The sequence below is a fragment of the Zonotrichia albicollis genome, chromosome 29, assembly GCF_047830755.1.
Source record: "Zonotrichia albicollis isolate bZonAlb1 chromosome 29, bZonAlb1.hap1, whole genome shotgun sequence".
Lineage (NCBI taxonomy): Eukaryota > Metazoa > Chordata > Aves > Passeriformes > Passerellidae > Zonotrichia > Zonotrichia albicollis.
This window is the reverse complement of record NC_133847.1, coordinates 5968448-5990093: the sequence shown is the minus strand read 5'-3', so window position 1 is coordinate 5990093 and position 21646 is coordinate 5968448. Positions and strand designations below refer to the sequence as shown.

At 58.4% G+C, this 21646-nt stretch overlaps 1 protein-coding gene across 1 annotated transcript; it reads right to left on the bottom strand.

Moving 5' to 3' along the window:
- Nucleotides 1–793: 793 nt before the first annotated feature.
- CTXN1 (cortexin 1) lies at nucleotides 794–19446 on the bottom strand. Its single transcript, XM_074528545.1, has 3 exons — nucleotides 19257–19446; nucleotides 2684–2768; nucleotides 794–2056 (listed from the first exon to the last, which is right to left on the bottom strand). The coding sequence occupies exon 3, from the start codon at nucleotides 1910–1912 to the stop codon at nucleotides 1658–1660; it is 255 nt and encodes an 84-aa protein (XP_074384646.1). The 5' UTR covers nucleotides 1913–2056; nucleotides 2684–2768; nucleotides 19257–19446; the 3' UTR covers nucleotides 794–1657.
- Nucleotides 19447–21646: the final 2200 nt, after the last annotated feature.

Sequence of the window (21646 nt, the reverse complement as noted above, 5' to 3'; positions counted from 1 at the left end):
TTGGGTGGGTATTGGGAAGGAATTCCTGGCTGGGATGGAATTCCCAGAGCAGCTGTGGATCCCTGGCAGTGCCAAGGCCAGGCTGGAGCTGTGTTAGATGTCCCTGTCCTGGCCCTGGGTGGCTTGGCCGGGGTTGGGCCGATGTGGTCCAGCCCAGACGCTCCTTCCAGGCCGATATTCCCGGTTTTTGGGAGCTCTTCCCGGCTGCCAGCGCAGACGGAGCGCGGTGCCAGCAGAGGGCGGGCGGGACTGCGGCACCCGGGGCCGGCAGGGAGCGGGGACAGCGCCGGAGAGAGGGGACAGAACCGGGCAGAGGGGACAGAACCGGAGAGAGGGGACAGCACCGGAGAGAGGGGACAGAACCGGACAGTGGGGACAGCGCCGGAGAGAGGGGACAGAACCGGGCAGAGGGGACAGCACCGGGCAGAGGGGACAGAACCGGGCAGTGGGGACAGCACCGGAGAGAGGGGACAGAACCGGGCAGAGGGGGCAGAACCGGGCAGAGGGGACAGAACCGGGCAGAGGGGACAACACCCGGCAGGGGCAAACTGGGGCTCGGACAGCCGCAAAATGTCCTGGAACAGCTCCGTGTGTGAGCGGGGATTTGTGCCGGACCGTGCTGGGACAGGAGGTGGCCGGGCTGGGTCCCCATGTCCTGGGGACAGAGTGACCTGGTGGTCACTCCTGCAGCACCCACAATGACCCCTCGCTCTTCCTCCTCCTCCTGCCCCCAGGGTTTTGGAGGGTCCCGTTCCCCTCCCGGGACGCAGCACAGAGCGGAGCAGGAGCCGGCTGGGGTCGGCACGGTGCTGCTTTATTTCCAAATCCCTTCATTTCCATAGAGGGGGGCGAGGTTCTCCCTCCCCACCGGGCCCAAATCCCTTGGCAGGACCCTCCCGCTGCCCACCACGGCCCTTGGCAGCCCCTCGGCCACTTGCAGAGCCCTGGAGAGCCCGGGGAGGGCCGGACACCCCGGCAGGGATGGCCCAGGAGCCTCTCCCGGGTGTTTTGGGGACCCCTGACCCGTCCTGGTGTCCCCAGGCCAGGAGTGCCCCTGGCTCCATTGTCACCAGCTGGGCACGGACAGAACTGGAGCCCAAGGGGGGCTGCACAGAGGGGTCTCCAGCCTCCCCTCCCTTTTGGGGGGGCTCGGGAGTGGCACAGAGGAGGAACAAAGCCAGCACTGGGGGCCGGTGCCGAGAAACCCCTGACGGACACAGCTCAGCTACAGGACACATGGACACGCACTGGACCACGGGGGCACTGCCAGGGGGCACTCACGGGGGGCAGCGGGGGTCAAAGCTCGGGCCTGGCACCGGGCAGAGCCCAGCCCAGCCCAGGGGCCCCGCGGGCCGAGGGCAGGTCCCGCCATGCCCCGTCCGCGGTGCCCGGGGGCACGGGGGGCACCGGGGTCCCCGTCCAGCCCCCCTGTCCCACCCCCAGCGTCCCACGGGCTGCCGAGAGAAATGAAAAGTGCTTAGAAAAGAGAGAAACGCCTAGAAAACCTCCCTGGGGCCGGACCCCCTGCTCGCCCCCCGGCCCGGAGCATCCCTGCGGAGGGTGGGAGGGAGGGAGGGATGGGTGGATGGATGGATGGATGGATGGATGGATGGATGGATGGAGGGACAGCGGGGCTGGAGCTCGGCCCGGGCTCCCCTCACACCAGGGCGTAGTCGAACTGGCCCCGCTCCAAGCCCTCCTTGTGGTCCGTCCAGGAGGAGGCGGGCATGCGGCTGTAGGGGTCCAGCAGGATGCGGAAGCAGCGCACCATCAGCATCACCAGGAACACCAGGAGGAAGATGACGAAGGCAAAGACAGTTTTCTGCTCGGCATCCATGCCCGCGGCGCCGGCGGGGTGCTCCACCAGGGACGGGGAGAGCAGTTCATAATCCATGGTGGATGCATCATTCATGGCAGAGGCCGGGGGCTCCAGGGCACGGTGGGTTCGGGTGCCCCGGGGCGACCAACTTCAGCTTCTCGTGTGCCCAGGCACCTGGAAAAGCTCCTATTCCATGGGGAAACCCTCGGGATCGGCTCCTGGGTGAGCCCAGAGCTCCTGCAGGGAAAAACAGAGCTGGTGAGGGAGCAGGGAATGGGTACGGGCATGGAGAGATGGGGAGGGAGGGGGAATTGGCCACGAGGAAAGCAGAGATGGTGAGGGAGGAGGAATTGGCCACGAGGAAAGCAGAGATGGTGAGGGAGGGGGAATTGGCCACGAGGAAAGCAGAGATGGTGAGGGAGGAGGAATTGAGTGTGGGGGAAGCAGGCATGGTGAGGGAGGAGGGATTGGATGTGGAAAAACAGATGGTGAAGGAGAAGGAATGGGATGTGGGGAAAGCAGGGATGGCTGGGGAGGAGGAACCAGCCACGGGATGCAGCAACAGGGCCAGGAGGTGCTCAGGGAGTTCTGGGTTTCCTGGCAAGCCACTGGTGTGGGCACAAGGCACGGGTGGGCAGCTCCAGGCGCTGGTGCAGGGGCTGCCCCTCTGACCATGAATGCCCAGCAATCCCTGGAGAGACCCAGGTTGGCACTGAGGGCCCCTTTGGGACCCCAAATCCAGTGGTATCCCCACCAAAAAGGACCTGTGGGGACACAGGGGCTGCTCAGGGAGGCCTGGAGCTGCCCCAGGATGGACCCAGCAAGGACAGGGGGAGCTGATTGCCGAGGAACAGGGGCACCCACCTGGCTGCAGCTGCGTGGGGACAGGAGCAGGGCCAGGCTGTGCCCACAGGGCCCCGTCACCGAGCTGGGCTCCGGCTCTCCGGGGCTTTGGGACAGAGAGAACAGGGACAGGGTTAAAAACAGGGGCTGTGGCCACTGCAGGGAGCGCAGCAGCACATCCAGGGGCACCTCTGGAATTGCCAGCACTGGGGGAGCTCACACAGGAGAAATCCACACCAAAGTCCCTGGAATATCCACACCGATATCTATGGAATATCCACACCAATATCTATGGAATATTCACACTGATATCCCTGGAATATCCACACCAACATCCCTGGAATATCCACACCAATATCCATGGAATATCCACACCAATATCTATGGAATATCCACACCAACATCCCTGGAATATCCACACCAACATCCCTGGAATATCCACACCAATATCCATGGAATATCCACACCAATGTCCCTGCAATATCCACGCCAATATCCATGGAATATCCACACCAACCTCCCTGGAATATCCACACCAATATCTATGGAATATTCACACCGATATCCCTGGAATATCCACACCAACATCCCTGGAATATCCACACCAAAGTCCCTGGAATATCGACACCAATATCCATGGAATATCCACACCAACCTCCCTGGAATATCCACAGCAATATCTATGGAATATTCACACCAATATCCCTGGAATATCCACATCAATATCCCTGGAATATCCACACCAACCTCCCTGGAATATGCGCATCAACCTCCCTGCAATATCCACATCAATATTCCTGCAATATCCACACCAACATTCCTGGGAGAACATCCATGACAACCTCCCTGGGAAAACATCCACGTCATCCTCCCTGGGAGAACATTGACACCACCCCCTCAGGAGAACATCCACACCATCCCCCTGCAACATCTTCACCAAAGTCTCTGGAGCATCCACATCAATATCCCTGGAATATCCACACCAAAGTCTCTGGAACATCCACATCAATATCCCTGGAATATCCACACCATCCACCCTGCAACATCCACACCATCATCTCTGGAATATCCACACCATAAACTCTAGAATATCTACATCAATATCCCTGCAACATCCTCACCATCCACCCTGGAACATCCACACCATCATCTCTAGAATATCCCTGGAATATCCACACCATAAACTCTAGAATATTTACATCAATATCCCTGCAACATCCACACCATCATTTCTGGAATACCTGCATGAATATCCCTGGAACATCCACACCATTCCCTCTGGAATATCCACCCCAATATCCCCTTGCAGCATGGGGGGAAAAAAAAAAAAGCCCAAAATCTCCCTAGGAGGGCTCAGGAACATCCCCTGCCCTCCCTGGCAGCGATATCCAATATCCAAAATCCAATATTCAATATCCCATATCCAATATCCAGCACTCGATATTTAATATCCAATATCCAATATTTAATACCCAATATTCAATATCTAACATCCAATATCCAATATTTAATATTTAATATCCAATATCTAATATTTAATATCCAATATCCAAGGGGAAGGGCAAGGCAGAGCAATCCCAAGGCCACCACTGACCCTGTCCCCAAGTGCCACATCCACAAGATTTTAAATCCCCTCAGGAATGGGGATTCCTCCCCTTTCCATGGAGGAATTCCTCCAATATCCTAAACCAAGCCTAAACCTCTCTCCGTGCTTCCCATGGACATATTCGGTTTAAAAATTCCCCTCTGTGGTGCTCAGAACAGCAATAAATCCTGGATTTGGTGATGCCCAACTGGCTCAGGGCCCAAATCCAAGGAGGATCAGGCACAGTCGGGACAAAAGAGAAAAACTCCTTCTAATTGCTAACCCTGGTATTATTTATATAATATTAATATATTAATATTAATATATTTATTTATATTTAATAATTTATTTTATTATATATATATTTATATATATATAATACAAAATATATATTTCTGCAATTTATCTATTATTTATATTTGATATTATTTATCCTGAAAATAAAGGATTTATTCCCTTTTGGGATTTGTTGCCTTTTCATCAGTGGGGGCTCCCAGAGCAGCTGTGGCTGGAGCACCCTGGGGTGGTGGAATTGGGTGGAATTGGACGAGTTTTGAACCCTCCAGCCCACCCCACTCCTGACTCTGTGCTCTGGATTTCCTGGGAATTTGGAGCAGAGCCCCATCCCTTGCTCAGGCCCCTCCAAGGAGCTGCTGTTATTTCAGGAACGGTTGATGGAGTTTTATTAAGATTTTATTCCTGTTCCCTTAGTAACTCAAAAGACACAGGCGAGGAAATTGCTTAATAGGGACAGAGCTCACAAAGGAACAGGATCACTGTCAACAATTCCAGGAGGCTGTGCCCAGGTTTTTTTTCTGGGAACGACGCACGAATTAAATGTTAATTTGGGAACGGGGAATATCTAATGAGATGCTTATTGCGAACAAAGGATGGAGTCAGCACGGAGCCAGGCAGGATCTGGGTGTGATCCAGGTGGGATGGAGGGCACGATCCAGGTTTGGGCTGGAAGGACCTTGAAGCCCATCCAGAGCCAGCCCTGGCACCTTCCAGTGCCCAAAGCTGCTCCAAACCCCGGCCTGGGGCACCTCCAGGGATGGGAATTCCATCCCACCCCTCCCCATCCTCATCCTAACAAATTCCTGCCTCATTCCACCCTGAATCTCCCCTCTTTTCCCTTAAAACCATTACCCCAAATCTCCCTCTTTTCCCTTAAACCATCACCCCAAATCTCCCCTCTTTTCCCTTAAAACCATTACCCCAAATCCCTTCTTTTCCCTTAAAACCATTACCCCAAATCTCCCTTCTTTTCCCTTAAAACCATTACCCCAAATCTCCCCTCTTCTCCCTTAAAATCATTACCCCACATCTCCCCTTTTCCCTTAAAACCATTACCCCAAATCTCCCCTCTTTTCCCTTAAAACCATTACCCCAAATCTCCCCTCTTTTCCCTTAAAATCATTACCCCAAATGTCCCTCTTTTCCCTTAAACCATCACCCCAAATCTCCCCTCTTTTCCCTTGAACCATCACCCCAAATCTCCCCTCTTTTCCCTTAAAACCATTACCCCAAATCTCCCCTCTTTTCCCTTAAAACCATTACCCCAAATCTCCCCTTTTCCCTTAAACCATCACCCCAAATCTCCCCTCTTTTCCCTTAAAATCATTACCCAAAATCTCCCTCTTTTCCCTTGAACCATTACCCCGAATCTCCCCTCTTTTCCCTTAAACCACTTCCCCACCCTCATCTTGCTCATGAGAGAAGCCCTGGAAAATCTCCCTGGAATATTTTTTCCGCGATTTTTGGCGCCTGAGCTCCTCAAAAATGGGAAAAGCTTCAGTGGCAGGGCCATGGGGTCCCTCCCTCCTTCCCTTCACCTCCTCAGCAGCGGGTCCTGGTGTCTGTCCCAGCCGTGTGCAGCAGGACAGACGGACAGAGGCGGCTCCGTGCCCCTCTCTGGACACGCTGGTGCCCGCCCTGGAGCAGCTGCAATCCCTGCATTGCCTTTTTCAGTAAATGCAGCTGCTGGGACGGGGCCTGGCAGCCTCTGGAGCACATCCAGGGGCTGTGCCAGGGAATCCTGAGCTCCCAGCAGGATCCGAGCCCTGGGCACGGAGCTGGTCCCCATCAAAGCAGGGTGTGAGGCTCCTGCAGGGCACAGGGCTGTTCCCCTGGTTTACAGGGCTGGGATAATCCTGATTTTCCTGTCTCCCCTTGCTGTGGATCCCCAAGCTGTGTTACCCCTGCGATCTGATCCTGCCCCAGCTCGGGGCTGCTCCTCTGCCCTGTGCCAGGCCCAGGAGGAGTAAAAGTGTTCCCCATGGCAGGAATCCCATCCACTGGGACCCACTGGGATCCACTGGGACCCACTGGGACACACTGGGACACACTGGGATCCACTGGGACCCACTGGGGTCCACTGGGACCCACTGGGACACACTGGGATCCACTGGGATCCACTGGGGTCCACTGGGACACGCTGGGATCCACTGGGACACATTGGGATCCACTGGGGTCCACTGGGGTCCACTGGGACACACTGGGATCCACTGGGACACACTGGGGTCCACTGGGACCCACTGGGACACACTGGGACACACTGGGGTCCACTGGGACCCACTGGGACACACTGGGATCCACTGGGGTCCACTGGGATCCACTGGGACACACTGGGATCCACTGGGACACACTGGGATCCACCTCCCCTTCCCAGCCTCCCTGTTAGGGTCAGACCCTTCTCCCCACCCTGTCCATGCCCAGGGATGCTGAGCCCACCCTGCACCTCCAGCCTGGCAGTTCCTGACTCTCCAGCAGATCCATCCCAGCCTGGAGGAGCAGCAAAAGCCAGGACCAGGCAGTGCCAGCCCTTCCCAAGGATCCAGCAGGGCCCCTCCCAGCCCCTCTCCATCCCATGGACAAAGGGATGCAGGAGGGATCCTGCTCTGGGTCTGGACTGTGCCCAGGGAGGATCCCGAGCCTCGTCAGGGTCCCGTGGGTGTCTGGTGTCCCCTCGCATCCCAAACCTGCTCCCAGGACCTCTCCAGCCCTGTGGATGACGGGAGGGCTCCAGCCCCTCTCCCAGGCTGGAATCCTGCCTGGATCCAGCAGCGTGGGGCAGATGGAGCCTGGATCGAGGGAGATCCCATGGATCAGCCCCACGGAGTGCCTGGGATGTCCCATCCCCTCCAGGAGCAGCCCAGGGGGAGGCTCAGCCCAGCCCCAGCCACGCAGGGATGGATTTCCACAAATCCCAATCCCTGAAATCCCCAACCCAGCCAAGGACCCTTCACCCAAATCCACCCAACCCCAGGAAAAGCTGTTCCCACCTCAAATCTCTGAGACCCTGACCCAGCCAAGGACCCTTCACCCAAACCAAACCCCATGAAAAGCTGTTCCCACCTCAAATCTCTGAGACCCTGACCCAGCCAAGGACCCTTCTCCGAAACCAAACCCCAGGAAAAGCTGTTCCCACCCCAAACCCCAATCCCTGATCCCCCCAAACCAGTCAAGGTCCCTTCTCCGAAACCAAACCCCAGGAAAAGCTGTTCCCACCCCAAATCCCAACCCCTGAAACCCCCGACCCCATCAAGGACCCTTCTCCCACACCGACGCAACCCTAGTAAAAACTGTTCCCACCTCAAATCCCAATCCCTGAGACCCCCAACCCAGCCAAGGACCCTTGTCCCAAACCAAACCCCATGAAAAGCTGTTCCCACCCCAAACCCGGCTCCCTGCCCTCTCCCCCCACCCTCCCGGAGCATTCCCCGGGGCCGGGGGTCCCGGTGCCCCCGGGTCGGTACCTGGCGGCTGCCCCGGGCTCCCGCATCCATCCCCGGCCGTGCCCGGCCCCGGGAGCGGCGGCGCTCGCTGCCGCCCGGGCGGGCTCGGGTTCCTATGGCGATGCGGAGCCCATTAGAATAAAAGGTGGAGCGCAGCGAGCGGAGCCGGGGAAGTTTCCTGAGGCGCCTGCCCGGGAGAGCCAGACCGTGGGAGTGCTCGGGCTGCGGGGCTGAGCTGCGCCCCCGCCCCGGCTCCGCATCCCTGCCATCCCAAAAACCTCCCTGTGATCCCCAAAAATCCCTCTGATCCTTGGGAAGCTCCTGCATCCCAAAAACCTCCCTGTGATCCCATGAGGAGCTTCGGCATCCCAAAAAATTCCCTCTGATCCCACGGAGAGCACCTGCATCCCAAAAATTCTGCTCTGACCCCTGGGAAGCTCCTGCATCCCTGTGATCCCAAAAAAATAAAATGCCTCTGGTTCCCCGGGAAGCACCTGCATCCTCAAAAGTCCCCTCTGGTCTCACAGGGAGCTCCTGCATCCCAAAAAACCTGCTGGGACGCCTGGGAAGCTCCTGCATCCCAAAAACCTCCCTGTGAACCCATGAGGAGCTTCTGCATCCCAAAAAATTCCCTCTGATCCCACGGAGAGCACCTGCATCCCAAAAATTCTGCTCTGACCCCTGGGAAGCTCCTGCATCCCTGTGATCCCAAAAAAATAAAATGCCTCTGGTCCCCCGGGAAGCACCTGCATCCCCAAAAATCCCCTCTGATCTCACAGGGAGCTCCTGCATCCCAAAAAACCTGCTGGGACCCCTGGGAAACTCCTGCATCCCAAAAATCAAAACACCTGGGCACATTCCCCCTCCCCAGGATCCTCAGGGATGCAGCTTTTTGGGATGGAAATATCTGCAGCTCCACTGTCCCCTTCCCACAGGGAAAATTCCATGGAAATGGTTGGAATTGAGTTTTCCTGCTCTGCCAGGCTCGGTCTGATGGAGTTTGGGTTCCTGGGAGGTGCCCACGGGGAGTTTTCCACACTCCAGCAGCGCAGGGAACGCTCAGTGCCCGGGGCACAGGGCAGCTCAGCAGGGGCAAATTAAAATTGCTTTGCTCGTATGGATGGACAATTCCTGAAGGTCTCCTCCCCACCTGCTCCTGGAAGATCCACAGGGGCCTGGTGTGGCTGCCCTGGCCGTTCCCAGAGTTCCTCTGGAGAAATCCATCCTCTGTCCCTGTCCCCAAAGCCAAAATGTGGGCATGGTGCTCAGAGATTCCCTCTCCATCCATCCATCCATCCATCCATCCATCCATCCATCCATCCATCCATCCATCCGTCCATGGATCCATCCATCCATCCATCCATCCATCCATCCCCATCCATCATCCATCCATCCATCCATCCATCCATCCATCCATCCATCCATCCCCATCCATCCATCCATCCATCATCCATCCATCCATCCATCCATCCATCCATCCATCCATCCATGAATCCATCAATGGATCCATCCATCCATCCATCCATCCATCCATGGATCCATCATCCCTCCATCCATCCATCCATCCATCCATCCATCCATCCATCCATCCATCATCCATCCATCCATCCATCCATCCATCCATCCATCCATCCATCATCCATCATCCCTCCATCCATCCATCATCCATCCATCCATCCATCCATCCATCATCCATCCATCCATCCATCCATCCATCCCATATCCATCCATCCATCATCCATCATCCATCCATCCATCATCCATCCATCCATCCATCCATCCATCCATCCATCCATCATCCATCCATCCATCCATCCATCCATCCATCCATCCATCCCATATCCATCCATCCATCCATCCATCCATCCATCCATCCATCCATCCATCCATCCCATATCCATCCATCCATCATCCATCATCCATCCTTCCATCCATCCATCCAAGACCATGCTGGACATGTTGGAGCACCCTGGGACAGGGATGGGACTGGAAAACCTTCAAGGTCCCTCCCAGCTGAAGCCATTCTGGCATTTGTGGCTTTAATTCAAGTTTAATTTCAAGACTTTCGTCCCAAAATTCCTCTGCCTCTCCTGAAGTCCTTGATAAGGAGCTCTGGCTGTGGGAATTGCTGTGTGGAGCTTCCCCCTCTGCCCTCTCCCCTTGGAAAGCTCTCAGACCTGGAAGGGATCCTCGTGCTGAGGAATTGTTCATCCTACAGCACAAAGAGCTGGATGGTCTCAGGGGGGAGCTGGGGACAGAAGTGCCCTGAGGCACAGGGATTCAGGAATATTCAGAAATTCTGGCACTCAGGAATATTCAGACATTCTGGCACTCAGGAATATCAACCCCAGCCCTGCCTCAGAGCCAGCTTTGGAGCTGCAGCCTCAGGGGGATCTGGGCTTTGGGGGATGTTGAAGAAACTCCAGGTGGAGGCAGGAAGGAGCAGGTTCCTGCTGGATAACGAAACGAGATTCAACCTTTGCCCTGTCCCACGTTCAGCCCTGCATTTTGGGGAGAGGAAAATCCGAGTGCTCCTCTAATCTGAGCTCCCCTATGAAATGCCAGAAGGCTCCAGCAGGATCTGAGCCCTTTTTAGTGCTGACAAAGGGATCTGTGGAACCTGCAGTGGCTGCTCTGGGTACAGCCCTGTGGCACCGAGTGACTGTTCCTGCTTGGAGGACAATCCCACACTTGGCTGCTCCAGTTCCAGGTGGAAAAAAAAAAAAAACCAAAAAAAACCACCATTGCCCGTGGCTGGGGGAAAACCATTTGTGCTTCCTGCAGCTCCCAGCCATGGCAGGCTGGATTTCACTGCCAACGGAAATGAAAAAAAATCACCATTTTTGTTTCCTGCAGCTCCCAGCCATGGCAGGCTGGATTTCACTGCCAATGGAAATGAAAGAAAATCACTTTGGGCTTATTGGGAGCCTGGGTGGCTGCAGGAGGAGAAAATCCTCCATGGAAAGGGTGAACAGGCTGGATCCCCATTCCTGCAGGGGTTGAAATCAGTGGGGATGTCACAATTGGGGACAGAGGTGGCCTTGGCAGGGCTGGGGATGGTTTGGCTCGATGGCCTTGGAGGTTTTATCCAATCCCAGAATTATTCTGGGTGACACCAAAGCCCTCCCAAAACTCCCCTCCTGGGCAGCCCTGAGGGGACCCAAAGCCCCTTCCCAAGGGCTGAGGCCTCATTCCCAACATTCCTGGTGACACTGAGGGATTGTCCTGTCCTGTCCTGTCCTGTCCTCTCCAGGCTCCCCTGCTCAAGCAGAGAATTCCAGCTCGCTGCCCCTTGCCGAGCCCTCCTGGACAGGTGAGGGATGTGTCACACCTGAGCTGCTCCCACAGGACAATCCTGCTCCTCCGGATGCTCCAAAGGGGAAAAGAGGAAAAGAGAATTCCTGCTGGAGCAGGAATTTTCAGGGAGGGAACCCCAATTCCCAGGGAGCCCTGAGACAGGAACTGGGGGCTGCAGCCAGGGCAATCCACGGCTGTGGACAATCCCAAATAAATTCCTACAGTTTTCCCTCAAAACTAGATTTTCCTGGTTAACTTAGAGAGGTTTGTGACACCGAAAATGGGATAACAGGGGACAGGGAGCTCTGGGTGACACCAGCGGGGTCCAGGTCCCTGCAGCCACCCCAGGAGAGGCTCCAGCAGCTCCAGAGCCCCCCAAATTCCCTGATCCCTCTTTCCTGGCCATGCACCAACAACAGGAAATTCCCAATCCCTGTCCCCTCCACCAACAACAGGAAATTCCCATCCCTGTCCCCTCCTGCTCTGCTCCTGCCACCCCAGCCCCAGGGAGGAGCATCCCAGCCTCCCAAAATGGATTTTGATGCCAGCCCAGGTGCTCCAGAGGCCACAAATTGTGTTGTCACTCCCAGTGGGACACATCAATAACTCCACAACTCCTCAGAGAATCTCTGGATAACCAGGAGCATCCCATGGGATCTTTTCTTCCTGAAAGAAATTTGTCACCATCTATAAATTGCCCGGAGATTTATTCCTGCCAGCCCTAAAACTGCACACAAAGTAATGGGATTTGTCCAAAGCCTTTAACAGGCTGTTCCCCTTGATTTAAAGGCTGTTGAAGTGTCTTTATTTTCTTAGCACATTATTAATTCACATTCTGGCTCCGAGGTGCCTCCAGAGCTGGTGATTTGGGAATCAGAGCAGGAAAGGGCAGCTGGAAGGGCTTAGGCAGCAAAAACCCAGCCCAGGGTAACTCCAGGCTGGGAATAAGCAAAGGTTATCCGTATCCATGGAACACGCTCAGCTCCACAGCTCTGCACAAAAATTGAAATTATTCCCTGTCCCAAATTTGGGAATTGCGATCCCAGTCTGAGGATGGGGCAGCGCTCCCTGAGGCTCTGGGAAATGTCAGCTCCAGCCCTGAGAGGGGTCCCCAGCTCCCCCCAGGGCCCTGCACAGCTCAGGGGATGTTTCCATCGGGGTTGGGGTCTCTGAGCCCCAGGGGGAGGAAATTCAGGATTTTGTCAATGCCACAAATGTGGGGACACTGAAAACTCCAGGATCTGTCCCTGGGGATCAAAACCTGAGGAAAGGTCCTGGAGTGTCCTAAAAACCACTCCCAGCTCATCCCAGTACCCGTTCCTGACCCTTCCCAGTGCCACTCCAGCTCATCCCAGTGCCATTCCCATCCCAGTGCCATTCTCAGCCCATCCCAGTGCCATTCCTAACCCAGTGCCACTCCCAGTCCATCCCAGTGCCACTCTCAGTCCATCCCAGTGCCACTCCAGCTCATCCCAGTGCCAATCCCAGTCCATCCCAGTGCCACTCTCAGTCCATCCCAGTGCCATTTCAAGCCCATCCCAGTGCCAATCCCAGTCCATCCCAGTGCCATTCTCAGCCCATCCCAGTGCCATTTCCAGTCCATCCCAGTGCCATTTCCATCCCAGTGCCATTCCCAACTCAGTGCCACTCTCAATTCATCCCAGTGCCATTCCCATCCCAGTGCCATTCCCAGTCCATCCCAGTGTCACTCCAGCTCATTCCATCCCATCCCAGTGCCATTCCTAACCCAGTGCCATTCCCATCCCAATGCCACTCCCATCTCATCCCATGCCAGTGCCATTCCCAGTCCATCCCAGTACCATTCTCAGCCCATCCCAGTGCCACTCCCATCCCATCCCATCCCATCCCATCCCATCCCATCCCATCCCATCCCATCCCATCCCATCCCATCCCATCCCATCCCCCTGACAATCCTTTTTCCACGAAGGAATTTTCCCAATATCCAATTTAAACCTCCCCTGGCACAGCTCGAGGCCGTTCCCCCTCGTCCTGCTGCTCCCTGGGAGCAGATCCCGATTTGCTCCTGTCAGGAATTGTGGATTATTTATAAATAACCCCACATTCCCTTATCCAAAGGCCCAAACCCAGCCCCAAAAGCACCTGGGCATTCCCAAATCCCCCCAAACACACCCATGCAAGGCCACGGGCAATGGGAGAGCCTGGAATGGGATCAAACCCAGGAGTTTCCCACGGGCAGCCCGTGCTGCCTCATTTTGTGTTAATTCGCATTTTTCCTGGTTTTTATGAGCCATTGAAAGGGGATGGGGCAGCACGAGGCTCCCCCCAGCACCAACCCAGGGATAAATTCACAGGAATTTAGCCTGGAAAACAGGGAGGGCGTTTCTGCTGTGTGCAAACAACCCCAGAAATGCTGAGTAATTCCTGGAGCATGGGAAGCAATCATTACTTTTAATTACCAATTAAATGACTCGGTAATTTCTTGCATTCAAGCAGCAATGGAACTGCAAACAATGCCAGGCAAATCGGGTCTTTAGCATTTAATTACCGGGCTCTGCCATGAATTATTGAGCAAATGGGCAAAGACACAGCTCCCAAGATCTCCGGCGCTGCAATTAAAGGATTTTTAATCACTCCTGGGTCGGAGGCGCTGTTTGGAGCCGCCCTCCACGTGCAGCAACACCCGGAGCAGCATCCGAGGCTCTGTGAGCATCTCGGGGTGAAATCCCCCAAAATAATCCGGGGAACACACAGAGAGTGGCATCGTCAATGCCAGCCTGGCCAGCTCTGCTGCTGGCACAGAATTCCACACTGGGATGGGATGGGATGGGATGGGATGGGATGGGATGGGATGGGATGGGATGGGATGGGATGGGATGGGATGGGATGGAGAGACCTTGAGCCCACCCAGTGCCACCCCTGGGCACCCAGGATGCTCCAAACCCCTAAAAACCAGCCTGGGAAGGCAGCAGAGGCTGAACAGGGAGAACACTCCCAAATCCGCAGCTTGGTCCTGTGTCCAGAATCTCCACACTGGACTGTAAATCCAAGGAAAAATGGAATTTCCCAGGGCCAGCCCGGGCTGATGGGGAGGGTTTTGACCTGGAGAACGTCCCTGTATCCCTCATTTCATCCCTGATTCCATCCATCCATCCATCCATCCAAATATCCATCCATCCATCCATCCATCCATCCATCCATCCATCCATCCATCCATCCCAGCAGCCCCTCCAGGGCAGAGCTGCTCCTCCTCTTCCTCCTCTTCTTCCTCCTCCTCCTCCTCTCTCCCTCCTCCTCCTCCCCGCAGTGCCAGAGCCTCTCAGTCACCGAGATGAGCTGATAAAAATGCAGATCGATGGCAGGGCCAGGGCTCAGCTCCGGGAAATCGATGCCGTTCCCATGCTGAGAACTCCCCGGGATTTTTTCCAGGCTCAGGGGCTGCAGGGAGCCAGGGGATCCCATTCCTGCCTCCCTCGGGGAAGGTCCTGATTAAACATGGCCACGGTTCCCAGAATTTGGGGCAAAGAGGGCAGGGAAAGGATCTGGGAGCTGCTGGGGGTTCAGAGGGGCTGCCCTGAGCTGCTTGAGACCCCACATCCACACTCTGCTCCAGGGGTGTGCCGTGGGATGGACGGGATTAGGGAAACCAGGGATGGCCACAGACCCCAAAAAATCCCCGCAAAAATCCCAAAATATTCACAAAATCACCAAAAATCTCCATCAAAACCAGGGGGATCCAGCAGGGTCCAGATCCCAGTAAGGTCCTGGATCCCAGCAGGGTCCAAATCCCAGCAGGATCCAGATCCCAGCAGGTCCCCCTGGCCCATCCCCATCTCCCACCTCCCCCATGGCTCCCCCAGGGATGTCTGGCCTGGCTTGGGGTGAGTGACACAAACGGGACAGAGCAGGAGGGAAGGAGCATCCCCAGCACCCCAAATCCTCTCATCCCACTGGAACATTTCCCCCCCTGTGCCAGGCAGGGACAGACAGAGGGACAGCTCTGTCCATCCACAGCTGGGACCTCCATCCTGCCCAGGGTGTCCCCCCCACCCTGCTCTGGGCTGCAGCTCCGTGGCTCCAGCCCTGTTCCAGCATCCCAGGCTGCTCCCGCCTGTGCCAGGACACTCTGTGCCAGGCCAGTGCCAAGCTCTCTCCATCCCCGCCTGCCTTGTGTCCCTGCCATGCCCCAGGCATTCCTGGAAGCACCTTGGCAGCCGGGCTGGGCTGGGACGCTGCCCCGAGCCTGGCGGGACACCAGGTCCCCTGGGGACACGGCTCCCTCCCTGCTGCTCCCAGGGAACGTTCCCGATGGCCCTGTCCTGCACAGCCCTGCACAATCCGTGGGTTTGCTCCATCCCCTTCTCTGGCAGCAGCTCGGGTTCCAGCCCCTTCCTTTCCTTGGGGGCATCCCTGACCTGGAGAAGAGAGGATCCCAAGGATGGAGCAGCTGAGGATCCCATGGATGGAGCAGCTCCATGGATCCAGCAGGGAGCAGGAGACAGAGCATCCCCAGCTCTGCCCTGCCCTGAGCCCATCCCCATCCCTCTGGAACATTCCCAGGTGCCCAGGGGGGGATCCAGAGAGTGCCCAACTCCATCCAGGAGTGCCCAGCTCTATCCAGGGAGTGCCCAGCTCCATTCAGGGAGTGCCCAGCTCAATCCAGGAGTGCCCAGCTCCACCCAGAGAGTGCCCAGCTCCATCCAGGCAGTGCCCAGCTCCATCCAGGGAGTGCCCAGCTCCACCCAGAGTGTGCCCAGCTCCATCCAGGCAGTGCCCAGGGATCCAAGAATACCCAGCTCCATCCAGAAATCCCCAGCTCCATCCAGACATCCCCAGCTCCATCCAGGATTTCCCTCATCCCTCAATCCTTGGGAAGCCTCAGCAGTGCTGGGGACTCATGGCCCAGCCCCAGCAGCTGCTCAGATCTGGATCCCAGCGCGGGATGCTCCAGGCAGGGATGAAGGAATGAAAGGAGAGCGTTACAAAACAGCCCTTGGAGCAGGGAGGGGAATCTGGACGGGAATTTGGCCGGCACCGCTCGCCCTCCCAGGCCTTAATCCCTTCGTTAGCACAGCCCGGCACAATTAAAGACAAACTCGCAGCCCTGCAATGCAGAGGGGCTGCGGGAGATCCCGGGAATTCAGGGATTCAGGTGCTGGAATCTCCGGCCCGAGGAGCCCTGAGGAGCCCGGGCAGATCCATGGGGCTGATCCAGGCATTTCCCAGCTGAATTCCCAAACCCTGGGCCAGCCCCGGGGCAGTGGGAACATGGGCACAGCCAGGCTGGGATGGCAAAGCCACCTCTGCTCACATGGAGACACCTCCAAAGGAGATGTGGGATCATGGAATGGGCTCAGGGACACCTCCCAGTGCCCCAGGCTGCTCCAAACCCCACCAGCCCGGCCTCCGGAGCCATTCCAGGCTGGAAGAACATCCAGCAGCTCCTGCCCTGCCTCTCAGGAGTTTGCTCCTCTCCATGACCCCAAAGCTGTTGCTCTCCTGTGGGCTCAAGGGTCTCTGCTCCAAACCATTCCATGGACCGGGGAATCCCAGCAGAAGCTTCCAAAGAAAGGTTTGGATTCCAAAAATCCTCCCTGAACGAGGTTCTGCCTGGCTGGTTGGGATGTAGAGACCTGGTGGGAACCAAGCCCTGCCGGGCCAGGACAGGAAAGCCACACAGGGGCTTGGGGGGATGTTGGAGATGTTAAAATCCACGGATTGAGCTGTGCTGCCCAATGCTGGGAGCTTCCAGCTCTGCACCTCAGGCACATCCCAGCTCCACAGAGCATCCTGCCCTTCCCACAGCGCAGAATCCTTCAGCAGGTGCCTGTGGAATGGCCTCGGGTGGTTTCCAGACAGACCCGACCCCAGGCACGGCTGGAATGGGAATGGGAATGGGGATGGGAATGGGAATTAGAATGGGAATGGGCAGGTCCTGTCCCACCAGCCAGGCACCACAATCCCAGACCCACTCCAGGTCCCTCTTGTGAGTCCCCTCAGCTCTTCCCTGCACGTTCCAGCTGGGAACAGCCCCCAGCTCCCCTTTAATCCCAGTTTTCCATCCCTGCCGCTCGCCCTGGAGCGCTCCCATCCCGCAATCCCCTCTCCATCCTTGGTCACTCCTTTAATCCCGGGTTTATTGCCCCGCCCCGGGCTGCAGCTCAGCCTCACGGCCCTGGGGTCCCTCAGGGAGCTCCGATCCATCCATTTGACTTTGTGGGGAGCGTTGGGATGCAGCTCCAGCCGGGATCAGCCGCTCCCTCAGCTCGGCTCGGGATTTACCGGCGCTCGGCACCGCCAGCCCGAGGTGTCACCGCTGCTGTCACCGCTGCTGTCACCGTGGCAGGCGCCGGGGGAGGCGCGGAGCTCACGAACCGCGGCTGCCGCTCCCAGCTCGGCTTTTCCGGCATCCACCCACGGCCCTGCTGCTGCTCCAGCCCCGGCCCGGCCTGCCCGGGCTGCCCACGGCCCGCGGAGCCCCGCGGAGCCCCGGGAACGCTGCCCCGGCCCCCGAGCACCGAGCAGATGCCGCCGGCAGCGGGAGGAGCCGCGGGGGCAGCGGGAGCGCCCGGCCGGGGCCGGCGGCAACAGGTGGATGGAGATTTGGGGACAGCAGGCGCTGCTGATGGCCCTGGAGCCGGCCCAGGGGATGGAGCCAGGGAATTGTTTACGTTGGAAAAGCCCCCCGAGATCGCCGAGCTCATTCGAGGCCACCACAGACCCCTGTCCCCAAGTGTCACATCCACAGGGATGGGGACGCCCCCAGTGCCAAAGTGCCAGCGCTTGAGCGGCTTTTCTGCTCAGAAATCCCCCCAGTTTCCAACCTAAACGTTGCCTGGCACAGCCTGAGGCCCTGTCCTCCTCCTTTCCGGGGGAATTCAGCCCGGGGCTTCCACCCGCGCGGTTTTCAGGGCTGATCCCACCTCCCTCCCTTCCCCTCCCGGCACAGGGACCGTGGGGACAGACCCCGAACGGATCCCAGGCATCCTCCCAGGGCTGCTCAGGGAAAACCGGAGCCTCACCCAAGGACCTGGGCACGGCCAGCAGCGCTGCCACAGCAAGCGGGCACATCCTGCTGCCACCCCTCCCTGGGCCAGCAGAACCATCCCCGCTCCTGTCCCACGCTCAGCCCAGCCCGGGCACCGCCGGAGCCACCCGAGCATCGCCCTGTCCCCTCCAGGGCTCCGGGAGCGGGCAGAGCCCCGGGAACGGCACAAGGAGGGGACGGCAGCGGGGTCCGGGCAGCCCCAAAGCGCCTCAATCCCACAGCCGGCCCTGCTGGAGCTCCAGCTCGGGTCCGACACCGGGCTCTGCACCAAACGCTGCCTCCAGCCAGCCCAGAGCTCCCCAATTCCCGGTGCCGCTCCCGGGGAGCTCCCGGGGCTCTTCCCGAGGGGCTGAGAGCGGAACGGCCCCGGTTCCTCCGGGGCTCAGCCCTTTGTCCCGGGCTCTGCGGGATCCCCCCGGCTCCCGCACAGACCCCCGGCTCCAGCAAGGACCCAGCGGCTCCGCTTCATCCCAAAGTTTCCCCAAGCCGCCCTCCCCCGTCCCCCAGAGCCCCCAAATCCCCTCAGCCCTCGGGGGCTTCGGCAGCCGCCCCTTGGCTCCCCCACAGCCGAACCCCAAAATCAGCGGCTTTGCAGCAGCTGCGGGAATCCCTTGTTTTCCACTTCTTCTCCCCCAAAACGCCCATCTCAGATTTTATCTAGCAGCGATATTCATTCCAAAATTCCCATTTTTTTCCCGCTCCCCCGCCCACCCCAGACTGTCACAGACCCCCGACCCGGGGATATCGCAGCTCTCGGGACCCCCCATTCCCGCAGGGAGCCCACCCGGGTACCGGGAGCGGCACCGGGAGCGGCACCGGGAGCGGATCCCCGCGCATCCCGCACCGCCCCTGCGGAGCCGCGGCCGGGCGGTGCCCGGTGCAGCCCCGCGGCTCCACCACCAAACTTTCCCGGTTCCCCCCGGTTCCCCCCGGTTCCCCCGCGCTCACCTGCGCTCCGGGCGGCGGGCGGGGGCCGCGCCCGCCCCGCCGCTCCCCGCGCCCATCCGGACCGGCCCCGCCGCCGCTGCACGGCGCAGCCTGCCCGGCCCGGGAGCGGAGCGGAGCCGCCGCCGGCGCTTGCGGGGCCGGGGTTTGAATTGCTCGGAGCGGCCCTGATTGGGCTGCGGAACGCGGGGGGAGCTGCGATCGGGGGGGCGGGGTGAGGATATGGGTGGGGAGGGAGGGATGCGTGGGGTGCGGGGATGCGGAGGGCGGGGAGGGATGCGGGGGATGCGAGGAGGATGCGGGAGATGGAGGATGCGGGGGTGTGGTACCCGGCGTGGGGGGGAGGCAGCGGCTGCCAGGAGGCGGGAGGGGGTGCGGGGGGATGGGATAACACGGGGGGATGCGGAAAGGTGTGCGGGGTGTGGGGCCGGGGGGGTGCGGGGGGACCTTTGGGGGACGTGGTGAGCCGGGGGTACAGGTGGAGTGGGGGGATGCAGGGATGTGACACCTTGGGAGGGATTTCAGGGATGTGGTTCCTTGGAGGGATTTGAGGGATGCAGGGATGTGGTCCTTGGGGGGATTTTAAGGATGTGGTTCGTGGGGGGTTTTTAGGATGTGATACCTTGGGGGGATTTCAAGGTTGTGATACCTTGGAGGGATTTCAGGGATATGGTTCCTGGGGGATTTAGGGATGTGGTCCCTGAGGGAATTTTAAGGATGTGGTTCCTGGGGGGGTTTCAGGGATGTGATACCTTGGGGGGATTTCAGGGATGTGATACCTTGGAGGGATTTCAGGAATGTGATACCTTGGGGGGATTTCAAGGTTGTGATACCTCGGGGGGATTTCAGGGCTGTGGTTCCTGGGGGGGTTTCAGGGACGTCCCTGGGGGTGCAGGGGCTGTGCTGTGTGGGGGGCAATGCCAAGGAATGTGCTGGACACGCCCGGGGAGGTGCCAGCAGCGGCCCTGGCAGCAGGGACAGGGGGCTGCAGTGGGTGTGGTCCTGCAGGAGGACCCTGGGGATGCAGGGAGGAGCAGAGCCTTGGGGATGCTGTGAAAATACGGGACTGGGGGGTCCAGGTGGCTGCAGGGGCATCCATGGGAGCGGCCCTGGGGGTGTGGGGGACAGGAGGGCATGGGGGAGGCAGGAAACCTTGGAGCAGCCCCGTGCTGGGACAGGCAGGAAGGATCCAGGCCCCACGGGGGTTTTTGGCCAAGATCCCTTTGAAAGGCCAGCTTGGATTCCAGGATTGCTGCCCTTTGTGCCCATCCCGTCCTGCCGAGGATCCCGGCCATGCTCCCGTGGCCAGCACGGGCTGGCAGCAGGGACAGGACCGAGGGGATGGAGCTGCTGCTCCTCTCCAGCCTGGAGCTCCCAGCACCCTCAGAGCATCCCTGCAGCCGAGCCCATCCCTGCTGCTGCACCATTCCCGGCTGGATCCGTCCCTCTGGGGCGCTGCCTTCCACACCCCCGGGGCCAGAGCAGAGGCTGGCTCTGTTTTCCCTCCATCCCTTGTCCCCAGTCCCTCCCCAGCTCTCCTGGAGCCCCTTCAGGCCCTGCCAGGGGCTCTGAGCTCTCCCAGCCCCATCCCACATGGAATCCTTTGGGTTGGAGATGGGAAGGTGCCCGCTGGGGTGGCACAGACCTTGGGAGCAGCAGGGAGCAAGGCTAAGCTGTGCCAGGGCTCCCACCTGGCATTCCACAGAAAATTCCACCATTCCCTTCAAATTACCAGCCCTTGCTGTGGGCACAGCAGAGTCACACAGACCCGAGGAGGGGAAAAAAAAATTAAAATAAAAAAGAAAAAAAAAAAGGGGAAAAACGCCTGGAAAAGTGTTTCTGTGCACGGCTTCGGTGTCTCCATGGCTACGGAGATCGTGGCAGACGTTCCCGGGGAACTCGGACGTGCCGGTGCCAATGGAGACCGCGGGGCTCATCCCCGCCAGGGCAGGTCCCGCTCACAGCCCGGGATCAAAACAAGCGCCGGGAGGGATGGAGGGAGCCGCGGGTGCAGAGCCCGGCACCTTCCCAAAGAAATCTGAGCCTGTGATCCCAAGGACAGCAGCCTGTGTTCCCCGGAAAACTGAGCCTGTATTCCCGGGAAAACGGAGCCTGTGATCCCGAGGAAAGCAGCCTGTATTCCCCGGAAAACTGAGCCTGTATTCCCGGGAAAACGGAGCCTGTATTCCCGGGAAATCTGATGTTATGTTCCTGGGAAAACTGAGGCTGCGATCCCGGGAATGCCGAGCCTGTATTCCCGGGAAAAATGAGATCCTATTCCCGGGAAAGCTGAGCCTGTGATCCTGGGGAAGCCGAGCCTGTAATCCCGGGAAAAACGAGCATGTGTTCCCGGGAATGCCGAGCCTGTAATCCCAGGAAATATGAGACTGTGA

What these genes read in the sequence shown, in the direction of transcription:
- CTXN1 (XM_074528545.1), bottom strand. Translation starts at nt 1,912, where the DNA reads ATGAATGATGCATCCACCATGGATTATGAACTGCTCTCCCCGTCCCTG.